Consider the following 13,623-nt stretch of genomic DNA (forward strand, 5'->3'; position numbering starts at 1 on the left):
ATAATTTATATTTAACCACCACCTTGCAAAATTTCTGAAAATTGAACAATCGGCTCTCCAAAACTAGCACAAGCCAACTCCAACTCACCACTGGCTCGTATGTTTTCCTCTCATAGGTCGGCTGGGGAAACCAAAAATTACACAGAGTTTAATGACATCTGTGAACAGCACCTGTAATGTCACACTGACATGCTCTGTGGACAAAGAAGAAAAGAATGTGACATACAGCTGGAGTCCCCTGGGAAAAGAGGGTAATGTCCTTCAAATCTTCCAGACCCCTGAGGACCATGAGCTGACTTACACGTGTACAGCCTGGAACCCCGTCAGCAACAATTCTGAGTCCATCTCTGCCCAGCGGCTCTGTACAGGTAACCAGCTCTGACTCTCTCTCCTGGTGAGTCTCAGAAACCACTCTAAAGAGCAGCAAGGCCTGAACGTGGGCCTCATGCTCTAGGAGAATGTGCCTCCCTTATGCTGGGCCTGGTCCCTAGGGGCATCCACTCCCCGGAAGACCACCGGGAAAGAATTCAAAGCCTTCTGAGAGATGCTAAGCATTTCAGGGTTTTCTGCGGCAGCTCTTGCTCGCCTGTCTGATTTAGTTTTTAATCCTGACTTTTAATAGCAGAAAGTATAGTTCCCCTAGCAGCTTTGGCACTCTCTTGGGGAGCAACCAGTTTTGATAATGCCCTCGAATGTGGACAAGCCTGCCCAGCCTCTTGGGCCTATTTTCTGAGAGTCAAGAATCATTGCATCTTCTGTTTCCAGACACCACAATGGGCTTCCGTACTCACCATACCAGGTTGCTGACTATGCTGGCTGGGTTCTTTCTGATTAGTCTCATTCTATCTTCGGTGTTTTTGTTCCATTTGTGCAAGAGAAGACAAGGTAGGATTTTCCCAGAAGGTAAAATGTGGAAATGCACTTTTTTTTCTTCTGGGGACAGGACTAAAGTCATTTATCCAAGATGGTGTGGAGAGGTCCTTTGTTCCAGGGAATCAACCTTCCTAAAATCTTCACCCCACCACCTCACCACCTCTCAGAATGATGGTCCTGAGGACTCTGTGATATCACCCTGAATGGTCTTCAGGATCTTTTCCCGAGATCACCAGTATTGGGTGGGCCCAGAACTTGGGTTCGAGTTTAGTACTGCCATTACCAAGCTGTGCTTCACTGGACAAGTGTGTTCACCTCTCTGGCTCAGTGTCCTCACCTGTGAAATGTTCAGACTAGAGCATCTCCGGGGTCACTTCCAATTTCATCCTATTTTGATAATGACCTTTGGAGAGTCATTGAGGGATATGTACTAATTTGTATCCTATGGTTGTCACTAGACAGATCTCTCTGAATCCCTCTGGATCTTTCTGTAATTGTGCCATTCTCAGTTCAGAAAATCTGACCTTAGATCCCTAAGGAAGCATCACACCCTCCAATTCTCCCTCATCCTATGTCCACCCAAGATCTTCCTTTTCCCAACAGTCACAATAAAACACATGGAACCTTTGCTTCCATGTTCCTGACTCTCCTTTGGGTATGATTCCTCAGGTTCCTACTTGAAGACCTTCACTAACAGCTCTGGTAAGTTCTCAGCCATGAGGTTCTCTGAATAATAATTTGGAGGGTTGGAGAGTTCACAGAAGTGGTTAAGACAAGCACGTACTTTGCAGTCAGTCTGCGGGGGCAAAAATCCCAGTTAACCAGCTACCAGTTATTTTAGCACTATAAGCTGCCACTTCCTCGGTTATAAAATATTCACAAAATTAGAGCATCTTGCATATACTTATTAAGTGGATTGACATATAAAATACTCGGCCCAGTTCCTGTTACATAGTAAGTACTAAGTAAATGTTAGCTACTATATTTATAATTGATGGGCCTGGGCATGGTATAGCAGGGGTGTTCTAGGGGACGGAGATTTGGGACTTGTGCCGTAATCAAGTGGCCTCATGATGAGGGGAAGTCACAGCCTGCTCACACAAGTGGTCTGTAAGGTCCCTCAAAGATACATGTGTCTTCAATCCCTCACAGCCTTTTGGGAAGAGAAAAGGGTTATTCTTTGCATCTATAAAGGAGATAAGAGAAGGCACTCAGTCTGGCTCACCCACCAGGTCTGGGGCGGGGGCAGGATAGGACAGAACTCTGAAATGTTGAAGCCCTGTGATACCACTCAGCTCAGACATGTTATCTGTAGCTGTGTTGGTGCCCTTGAATATGAAGGCCCCAAATTTTGGCTATTTTCAGCTTGACCCTAAGATTTTCTGTGTTAGTAGAAAAGTACTCCAAAGAAAAGGAGTACACTGGGATGAATGCCTCTTCTATCCCATAAATTTTTTACAGTAGGGACTTATCTACTGTCTTTGCTTCTCTGAAGCCTTACACAGAGCCTAGCACATAGAAGGAGCTTGATAAATGTTTTTTACCTGTGTGAATCAATCAAGCAAGCAATAAACGTTGTGGGGCATCTACTATGTGGTTGACATTGAGGTGGTTACAGCAAGGCACCCACCAGAAGAATGCAACACGGTGCATAACTGGGGAGAATCAATCAAGTTAAAAAGCTAAGACGCTGACATGAAAAGTCAGCTAGCCATGCAAGGCAGTCACTGCTGTGGCCGGAGACACTTAGTAAGACCCTGGGTGGAAGAGCTGCCTTTGACGGCCCACACAGGGGCTGGGGAGATTCTCTTTAGCCTCATCTGGACTCTAGAGTAGAAGAGCATTTCCAATGAGGCACGTGCAACCTCTGGAAAGAGAGAGGCAGTCCGAGCACCTATGCGTCCATCTCAAGGGATGGAAGCCATTTAACCCCTTAGGGCTTCATTTCTTCATCTTAAAAAGAGAACATTGGAGTAGATCATCTCTAAAAACTCACCCACCTTTCACAGAATGTGGTTCTATGTTTATTTGTGACACAGATGCTGTATCAAAGAAAACAATATACACATACATCACAGTTTCAAGAGATGCCCAGCCAGCAGAGTCCAGAATCTATGATGAAATCCCTCAGTCCAAGGTGAGCTGGTGCTACACATGGACACCCCCGTCCCCACCATCACCAGGTGGGGGAGTCATAGGCAGCCATTGCCCTCTACTTGCTGTTGTCTTGAGCGCAGCCACCGCAAGAGTCTAGAGGGTCCATCCAGGAAATTCCATGTCAGGGAAATGATGCCAAGAATTTTTTTATGAGGACAGGAACATGGCCAATTGTCACCCCATGGCAGCCTCCATGGGTTGCAGCCCTGAGCTTCCGCAGAGGGCCTGGCTCCAGGCTGCCTGAGAGTCATGACTAGGAGTAAAGCGCGTTCTAGAGGGGCTGCACAACAAGGGAGCCCTGGTGTGAGGTGAGGGCTGTTCTGTGACTACTCACATGGTGAAGGTTGCTCAGGGGGCTTCGAGGCCACAGAACTCAGAGAGAGACCCCCTTGAACTACACTTCCTGGTCTAGCAGCAGCAGCAGGTAGCTTTCCTCGGACTCAGAGTCACTCTGTCCTATACCCTCCTCCCACCTGCCTTTTCCCTGCCTGCCCCTCCCTCACTTCCACCCTGGATCACCTTCCTCTGTGCTCCCACCCACCTGCTTCCCTGAAGTCTGCAAGGAGTAAAGGGGAAACGAGGTCTGCCTGGTCCGTCTAGTGGTGTCCGTGGACTGACAGGGCAGCTGGATAAACAGAGGCCGTGGAAAGCTAAAATGCTCACCGAGCAAGATTCACTCTGAACCACACGGACCCCTCCTCTTGGCTCCCGAGCCCACAGGCCCTACCCACCCACTCCTGGCCCTGATCCTCTCTGAAGTTGGATGGAGCCAGTGCTGAGGCCGGGGGAGGTTCCACCTAGTAAAGCGGGACAGGGAGGGCTGGGGGCGGGGCAGGATTAGGAAGGGGGACTCCTGCTGTTGGGCCTGGGCTCCCTCACCGGGGGGAGCATGCATGTTTTACAGGTGCCGCCCTCCAAGGAAGAGCCAGCAAACACGGTCTATTCCATTCTGCAGTTCTCTGATAAGGTAAATCCTTTCTGACTTTTTATCCCTGTTTTCCTATCTGCCCAGCCATTCTGGTGTACCCAGTCCATCCAACCAGGGGCCAGCTAGCACCCTTGGGACTCTTCTCCATACTTCGCAGGAGTAACTGCCCAGGGCTTTGCTCTACAGCTGCTTCTGTGCACACACAGAACCCCGCTCCCCAGGTCCATGGCCATCTACAAGTTGATGAACTTGGGAGGCTGATCCCACCTTTCACATGCAGAAGCCCCCAGGCCTCTGACTATGGTATGGGAACTGCCACCCCTATAACACCCAGGGCCACCGCTAGCTCGCAGTGTGAAAATTAGAAAACAGATGCCTCCCTCTCGTAAGTCACAGGCCCACATCCGGCTCCCTGGCTGGCAAATGGGACAGAAGCTGAGTTTCAGTTCCCATTCACTCCCTCAGCTGCCCTATTACTGCACACGGCCTGCACAACCATTTGTAGTGGTCTAGTGACACAGTTCCCTGTGCCTTATGTCCTTCTCTGCGATGTGCAAAGCCCTTTGACAGGGCTTTAAATATTTTGGAGATCTAGAGAGGGGTTGTCACTATCTGAAAGTCCTCACTTCTGCTACAGTCAGCACAGATTTGGGGTCACTTGAAGTATCAGATGTCTTGTAAGCACTCCTGTTTAATAGCTGAGCTACCAGGCAGGAAGCTAAAATGGGTAAGAGTTTAAGAACTGATTCTGTAAGGTAACAGGGCGGACATCTATGAGATGACAGGCAGGGCAGTGCCACTTCCTTTTAAGTGAGACTCGAAGCACAGGGAAGTTTGAATGTCGAGATAAGCCAAATGCACTGGAGAGCCAGACCAAAGGACCTGTACTTCTGCAGCGATCAGGAGAGGGAGGAGGGGAAGGGAAAGAAGGGGAGGGGGCAAGGGGAAGGAGAAGCCAGAAGTGAGGGCACGGTGCCCAGAGAGTTTGCACCAGGATTTGAAGGCAATACGAGGAAGAAGAGTAACCCAACTTCCCAGCTGGTGGGCAGAGAAGGAGATAACATCTGAGGAGTTAATCACAGAGTCCTGGATTGAGAGATCTCAAAGTAAATCTTTATAGGCAAGTTGGATGGCAATTATTCATCACTCAGTGTTTAATTTAAACCTAAGACTCCTCCAGCCAATGAGACAATTGTTCGAAGCTCTCTAAATGCCTAAAGCACTTGAGATGCTAGTGGCAACTCACCATTGTGTATAGGTGAAAGTGGAGTTACTGGGATGCAAAAAGAACAAGGCCTTAACTAGAAACAAGGAATCCAAGTAGCTTGAGCCTGGGTGTTGCCTCAAACCTATAATCAAAATCAATGCCAAATACCCCTCCCCCCATTCCTTTCTACTGCTCTTTTCTGTTAGTTACCCAGGGGCTCCCAACTAGGTGGCTGGAGCAGAGGCAAGGGACTCAGCAAAAGACAAGGCCCTTCTCCCGCAGATTTCCGCAGCACTGGGCAAATCTAAGGCATCCCTCATGCCATTTGCTTAACTCTCCTGGGAACCTCGCTGGACGGGCGTTGCCCAGCAGCAGCTTTCAGTGAACAAGCTCTCACATATCCCTCTCGTGCACAGATGGGGAAAACCAGCACACAGGACAGCAAACCTCTGGGAACTTCAAGCTATGAAATTGTGATCTAGGCTGCCAGACAGAGTTCTCCCTCTGGAAACTGAGACACAACCACCAATACTGGCAGGTGCCCTGGACCCAGCCCTTCTCTGCCCAGCTGTTACTGGGAGATTGCAAATCACCACATCCCAACATGTAAGCAAAGCAGGAAAACCTCTGTTGCTGGACATAGCTTGTGCCTAGATGGACAAATGGATGCATGTCCTTTCTGAAATGGCTCCCTTCTGGACAAGTGACAAAGCAGGTTCCCTAATGCAGTGCTCCCCAAACTTCTTCACAACATAGCATGTGCAGAAAATAATATTTTTATATAGCACACTGGGATAGAAAAACATGAAGATTGCTCACATCTGGAGGCTGCATATACCGGAGGCTTCTCATGACTGGAAATGACAACCCTGCCCAGCAAGGAGGGGATCAATATTTTGCACACCTGTAATATGCCATGGCATATCGGCTAGAATGCTCTGCTCACACTTGATATATGTGAGTAGCCCTGGTGCACGGCCTCCACCAGTCCCTACAGCACCTTGAGCAAATTAGCGCCTTTGTTCAAGGCAGGTGCAGCCTGAGTGCATGACTTGGAGAGCAGAGTGTGGGCTGCACATCATTCCCCACCCTCCCCTTTGCCTGAGAACCTTCGTGCAGGGTACAACTGGCTCAACCAGCCCAAACACAGATGGCGGTCCTGTGTGGGGGAGGCTGCCAGAGTTGTGGCTGGCAGCCACGCAGACACACTCCCCAAATGCAGTGTTGGAAAATGCTCTTTCTGTGGAGTCTAGACTGCTGGGGTACTTTTCTTTGGGTTCTACTTCAGAAGCCTCATAGGACTTTCTTTCTTCCTTCTGAATCACTCCAAGCGGCCTCAGCAAGCAGCAGCAGCCATGCCCAGTGGCCCAGTCTCCCAAAGGAATTGACCAGCTATATTTCCAGAACTTCAGGGGAACTGGGTGTAACCCAACCATCAAAAACAGAGACCTAGAATGAAGCAGAGTCATTCTCCAGAGGGAACTTGGGAGATGATGAAACTGGGTTCATCTCAGTTCCTAAGGTTCAGCTCAGAGAGCTGTGGGGCTTAAACTGAGGCTGAGTGCCCCCACCCTGACACCCCCAGCAAACATACAACCAGCCAGGTTACACAGGCATCAGCTCTCAGCAATGAGGAAGAATCCCCCGCAGCTGAGCAGGACATTCACATGATCATTTGAGGAAATATTTCCCTTATGTGTTAGCAAACGTAACCAGCTAATTCCTAAGCGCCCATGAATGATCCCAGGCTGGACAGCAGAAATGAGCTGCATTTAGGCAGAATGAAGGCATCGATCCCAGTAAATGGATCCCTAGACCCAACTAGCACTGATGGCCATTAGCACTACACTAGGGGCTGCAAGGCTGCAAGTATAAGATGTGCATAATGTCTGCCCTTGTCTAGCTGAGGAGACAATTCCAGCACAGACACTACAGTTAAATCCTGAACTGCAGCTGCAAGTAGGGGCACTAGCTACAATAGTCAGAAAAGACCTTATGGGAGAGGGAGAGCTGAAGCCGGGCCTTGAAGGATGGATGGAATTTGGATAGAGAAAGAGGAGCACAGAAGTCCTCCAAGTGAGAGAAGCATGAAAATGAGCAGAGGCCTGGATCTGTGGGGTGTGTTCAGGGCGCCCCCCCCAGATACACCGTGTGTGCTCACAGTCCCTTGCCTATGCGTGGCAGAGTGCCCAGTGCAGAGGGGCCCCCCACCCCCGTGCATTCACACGTCCTTCAATGCCCATCTCAAATGGCACCGCCTCTGTGAAGCTTTCCCTGGTATTAATAGTCAAAATTAATCATGGCTCTTTTTGCACTCCTTTTTTTCCTTTGGTCCTTCTATCACTATAACTCATTTCATTCTGCCTTACAACACAGACAATTATTTATTTTCCTCACTACATTGTACACTAATTACTGGCAAGATCCATGATGTATTCATTGCTCTAATCACCTCTGTATCCACCACCATCCAACACAGTGCCGTGTATCCTGTGTGTGAGCAGCAAATGCAGTCGAACAGGATTGAAAGTGACCAGCCAGCTCCAATAGAAGGTCTGTTCGGTCTTCCAGGAGAGCAAACTTGGCATGAGGCTGGTGCACAGGAATTCTTAAGGTGGCCTTTGGGCTCAGGACCACCCTGCTCTTATTTCTCACTGCTTTTTTCCTATGTATCTTCTGATTCATGAAAATGCAAGTTAGCCCCTCCCTAGGGCTCAGCTCTCAGATTTTCCTTCTGAAAAAGGAATGTGATGTTATTTTTCCCTTCAAAGTTTTCCACACGAACTAATTTGTGACCAACAGGTCTATAAAATCAAAGTATTCTTTCGATGGAACAGGATCTTTTATTTTTTTCAGGATATTATGAGGGTACAAATATTTTTGTTACATTTTATGTCTTTGCTCACCCAAGCGAGGGTTAGAGGCATGCCCTTCCCCTCTACAATGCTCACCGTGTCCTTTAGTTGTGAGTTTACCCCCCTCAACCTCCTAATCCCTGGAGAGTATTACTGCCATGTGAGCACCACAGTGTTAATCAGTTAGAATCAATTTCATGGCGAGTACAAGTGGAGCCCATTCTTCCAATCTTGTGATACTTCACTTCGGATAATGGGCTCAAGTTCAATCCAGGAAAATATAAGAGGTGCTAGATCACTGTCATTTCTTATAATTGAGTAATATTCCATTGTATGCATATACCAAATTTTAATGATCCATTCACGAATTGACGGAAATTTGGGTTGTTTCCACATCCTTGCGATAGTGAATTGTGCTGCCATAAACATTCGGGTGCAGATGTCTCTATTATAGAATGTCTTTTGCTCTTTTGGGTAGATGCCTAATAGTGCTATTGCTGGATCGAATGGTATTCCTATTTTTAGCTCTTTGAGGTATCCCCAAATTCTTTTCCACAGAGGTTGCACTAATTTGTAGTCCCACCAGCAGTGTAAGAGTTCAATGGAACAGGATCTTGTGTCAGACCAAGATGTGCCAGTTTTTTAAAACGGGCACGGAAATTGAAACCTCAGGGACAGTGCCCTCTAGTGGAAAGCACCAGTAGGCCAGGACAGTCCCTCTTCTGTCGCACGCTCCTTGGGCTTTACATGGGGACTCAGCTGAGAAAATGAGGAATGTTGCAGCTCATGCTCCTCAGAAGAAGCAAATGAAACTGGTTTAAAAATGTGACTTTTAGAAACATCTATGAAACACTCTAAATGACACAGCCTACATGAGACGAGCTTGGCTGGGCTAGCTTGGACACTGGGCATAGTCAGGAAAGAGCCTGGCTGATCTGGGTGGTGTCCATAGAGAGCACGTCTCAGGTTCTGCCTGGAGAGAAGTGGTGACCGGGCTCTCTTTTCTTCCAGATTCATTACTTTTCTTTTGTTTGACTTTTCTCTGATTTTCCTTGGTTCATATAATTTTCTCAAGAATAATTAGTGATGGTCTCTAGTGGTTGTAAAATGAAGCTTGAAAAACAAAGACAATAAGGGGAAGTATAATGAGTGGTCACAAACACGGACTCTGACAGTACAGTGCCTGGGTCTGAATCCTAGTTTCTTAGCGATGTGACCTGGGGCAAGTTATTTTAACCTCTCTGTGCCTCAGGATGCCCATCTGCAAAATGGGGATATTAGTTCCTACCTGTAAGGTTGATGTGGGGATTAAAAGAGGTGTTGCTCATGTAAGAATACGACGGCACATGATAAAGCGCTGGATTATTTTACGAGCTGTTCTTACGGGCCTGAAACCTTCATAAAATGCTAATCCAAACTTATGAAATTAGCTTCTTGCAACAGAAACACAGCTGATATTATGCTAAATTAATGTTGTATATGAAACATTTAACTCTCCTCCCTCCTAACTCACATCTATTTTATTATACACGATGTCTGTCCCTGAGTTATTAACACACCACACTCTAATTACCTGATACTATACGTGTCTCCCAAGCCAGACTGAGAGAACAGTGGATATTTCCAAATAATAATAATAATAACAGAAATGGAAAGCTCCTTGGAGGCAAGGAGCGGGTAATAATTCATTGAGGGTTTACTTGGTATTCCGACTGCTAAACTAAATGCTTTATATATTATTGGCAATACTCACAACAGCCCTGTAAAGTAGAAATTAATTCTTCTAGTTAACATTAAGGCTGATGGAATGAATACCTGGCAAGTAACTTTCTAATTAATATGGAATCTAGAAACGCAATGAATTCAGCAGTGTAAATATGAATACCTTAGCAAAGGCAGGAAGCTGCGAAGATAGGATTTGAACTCAAGACTTCCTGTCACCAAGGGCCATGCACTTGCATTCTGCCATGCTGCCTCTCTTTACCTGTTGTGGATTCCCAACACCTGGTACTTGGCCTCAGGTGTAGCACACACCGGGCACTTTGCTTGACATGTATTAGGTGGACCACAAATATCTGTTGAATGAATACTTGCATATACTAATATTTAAAGGTATTAAAAATAGCTCAAAGTAAATATATTTGTATATTAATTCTTTATCATCCCTGAATTTTACCTTATAAGTGCCTAAGAAATGGGACTAATGGCTCCATTTATTGTATAGGTAAACACAATAAATATTATTTTATAATGCATCCATTCTTTTTTGTGTCTTTATTTTCCAAGTTCAAAAGAAATAAAGTAAGTAGTTGTCACAGCAAACAGACTATTATGAGATGGTCAACATGATAAAAGTCCTGTGTAGTCTGAAAACCCAAGCCCTGAGTAGACACAAAGAGACCAAGGGATTGAAAGGAAAAGGAAAGTTTGATGTGAGAGAGATGATTGCGACACTGGGAGGAGACTGAGAAGCTAAAGACAGGGAGGTCTAATACCACGAACAGCAAGAAAGAGGGCAGCAGAGGTGTTTGGCTACAGGTGGAGAAGGGAGTTCTGCCTCGACCAACCTAGAGAGAGGAAAATTGGGCACTTAAGTCCCAGGCTGTGGGTGCCATCTCCCTGCAGGGCAGGAGCTTTGTCTACCCACCTTTTCACTCACAGTGCCCCATCACGGGAGCCAATGCCTAGCAGGGCTTAATAAATATTCGTCCAGCTGAATTCACATTAGGACCTAGGCATCGGGAGAGAAAGGGGGTTCCCGGAAACCACTTTCAGAGTCTGAGTCTAGGGAATTTGGAGTAGGGATTGTCTGTGTCACCATAGTGCCACTTGGAGGAAAGGGATAAAAAGACTGGGCTTTTAAATGAGGAGAATGAGGAGATCCCTCAGAACCACAGATGCAGGGCCTCAGGATGTTTTCTAAAACCCTGAAGGGGAAATGACTTGCTAAGAGGTGATGTATGAGATAGCAAATGGAAGCTTGTAGGTCTGAGTAAAACCACTTCCTCTACTCCCTGCTTATCAAAGAACCCCCATCTCCTGTGTTCTGAGCCACTCTTTGCAGATGAGCCTGGTCTCCCAGCTCCCAGCTATATCTCTTCCTCCTTTTCATCTGAGGCAGAAATTGATGGCTACCCAGGAAGAATTTCAGATCCTGTGTAGAAAAACTGTAAGCAGATACAGCAACCACTTGAGAAGATAAAAAAAAAAAAAAAAATAGTGGTGTTTCTCCAGTGTGCTCTGGGGTTTGGCACATTTCATTTCATTTCATCTACCCATTAGCCTTAGGACTCTCCCTCTGCCTGACATCACCTCCCTTCCTGACCCCCTCCACCTCTAATATACAACTTCCCCTGCTCAACACACACTCATTCCTCCAGGCTCCGCTCACATGTCCCTTCCTGGGAGAAGTCTTCCCAGCTCTTCCAGACCATAGCTGATGTCCATATTTTGCTCTTATTGTACAATATCTTTCCTTCATAGCAGTTTTCAAATTTTGTCTTTAAATATTTCTCCCTGTGATTATTTGATTAATGACTCTCTTCCTCCATTGGACTATGAGCTCCATCAGGACACAGACCCTATCTAGTTTTGCTCACCGTTTGTATCCACAGTGCCTGATCCTGTGCAAGTCACAGAGGAAGTCCTCAACATATAATATTTCGTTTAATTATTGAAGATGCAACAGTTTGTGCAGCCTTTAACTGCATTACCTGGAATGTGACAATCCTTCGGCACATGTCTCAATGACAAAGCTAGATATCTTTCTCTTTATTCCTCAGTATTTTCCCTAAATAGATTCTATAGGCTGGGCACAGTGGCTAACACCTTTAATCCCAGCACTTTGGGAGGCCGAGGTGGGAGGATTCCTTGAGGCCAGGAGTTCAACACCAGCCTAGGCAACATAACAAGACCCCGCCTCTACAAAAATTTTTTTAAAAATTAGCCCAGCATGGTGTTGCATGCCTGTAGTCCCAGCTACTACTCAGGAGGCTGAGGAAGGAGGATCACTTGAGCCCAGGAGTTGGAGACTGCAGTGAGCTATGATCGCATCACTGCACTCCAGCCTGGCAATAGAGTGAGATTTTGTCTCAAAAAATAAGAATAATAATAAAGATTCTATAAAACCCTTGGTTGGAAATGTGGTAGAAAAATATTAATTTTACTTCCTATGCAGGAAATAAGAGTTAACACAGTAGAACTAAAACTGCTATCCTTTGAAAGATACGCTTACGAGATTGGCCCTTGCCTTGCATCTGGGAACTTGGACTTTGGGAGGGTTCCTACTATTCCCTAATAAGGATGGCTCACACTGTACCCAAACTGTTTGCACAACAATTTGGTTTGTGCTGAAAAACTGCTTTCCTTCTTGGATTCTGGAGTTTTGGTACACGCTAGGCAGAGTGCCTACATCACTGACTGTGGAGCCTAGACTCCTAGGCTCTGGCAAGCTTCCTTGGTTGATAGCATTTCAAACGTGTTGTCACAACATGTTGTTAAAGGAATTAAGCATGTCCTGTGTGACTCCACTAAGAGAGGACTCCTAGAAGCTTGCACCTGATTTCCTCTGGACTTTTCCCTACGTACCCTGTCCCTTCCACCGATTTTGTTTTATATCCATTCACTACAATAAATCATAGCCATGAGTATGGCTATATACTGAGTCCTGTGAGTCCTCCAGTGAATCATCAGACCTGGGATGGTCTTGAAAACCCCCGACACACCTCCTGAATGTTTCTACAATCTGTCTACTTCTCTTCTTCCACCACTAGCTCCAGTAGTCTAAGTCATCATCATCTCTTACCCAAGCAATAGCACTTTGCCTCCTGCAGCCATGCTTGCTCCAGTCTAATCTATTCTCCAACCACATCCAGAGTGGTCTTCCCAAAGCACCAACATGGTTATGTCGCCCATGCTAATGTCATCTGGTGGTAGAAAGAACCAATGGATTGCTCCGGTATATGGCTTTATATCTGTAATAATTCATAAGTTGAAAGTTTGTAATTAGAAAACTCCTTTAATCAGAGGAAAAAATGGAAAAGATATTCAGGGATCTAATTCCCAAAAGTGTACCAAGCCTGGACAATCTTACGGATGAGTTCTACCACCTACAACGAAAGGATAATTTTCACATCACTTTAACATCCCAAAGCGTAAAAAACAGTGGGAAGCTTTCAAATTCATTTAACACTATAATATAATACTGATTTCAGAGCTAGTTAAAGATGACCCTCCAAAAAGAGATAAATAGACCAGAGGTTAGCAAATCATGGCCTGTGACTGAATCTAGCCAGCCACCTGCTTTTATGTGACCTGTGGACAAAGAATAGTTTTTACATTTTTAAATGGTTGAAAAAATTCAAAAGAAGAATAACATTTTGATGTGTGTAAAAATTATATGAAATTTAAATTTCAGTGTCCATAAAAAAAGTTTCATTGGAATACAGCCAACTTTTCGAACTTTACAGAAAAAGTCTGCCACATCCTGATATAGACCAATCTCACTTATAAATGTTAAAAATCTCAATTTAAACTTTAGCAAATTCAACCAATCAGTGCTTTAAAAGAAAAAATGCAACAAGTAGGATTTATCCTCAGAACGT

The 13,623-nt window shown here is 45.7% G+C and overlaps 1 protein-coding gene across 1 annotated transcript in view; it reads left to right on the forward strand.

Annotated features, from left to right (window-relative positions):
- The window catches only part of CD84 (CD84 molecule), an 18,022-nt gene extending 12,245 nt beyond the window's left edge, over nucleotides 1–5,777 (forward strand). The window contains exons 3-8 of the mRNA XM_012639518.1: nucleotides 117–368; nucleotides 766–885; nucleotides 1,543–1,575; nucleotides 2,913–3,010; nucleotides 3,935–3,997; nucleotides 5,582–5,777. Of these exons, the coding sequence (XP_012494972.1) occupies nucleotides 117–368; nucleotides 766–885; nucleotides 1,543–1,575; nucleotides 2,913–3,010; nucleotides 3,935–3,997; nucleotides 5,582–5,647 (632 nt within the window). The 3' untranslated portion in view covers nucleotides 5,648–5,777. The remainder of the gene's footprint in view (nucleotides 1–116; nucleotides 369–765; nucleotides 886–1,542; nucleotides 1,576–2,912; nucleotides 3,011–3,934; nucleotides 3,998–5,581) is intronic.
- Nucleotides 5,778–13,623: the final 7,846 nt, after the last annotated feature.

This window comes from Propithecus coquereli, unplaced genomic scaffold, assembly GCF_000956105.1.
Source record: "Propithecus coquereli isolate 6110/MARCELLA unplaced genomic scaffold, Pcoq_1.0 Scaffold140, whole genome shotgun sequence".
NCBI lineage: Eukaryota > Metazoa > Chordata > Mammalia > Primates > Indriidae > Propithecus > Propithecus coquereli.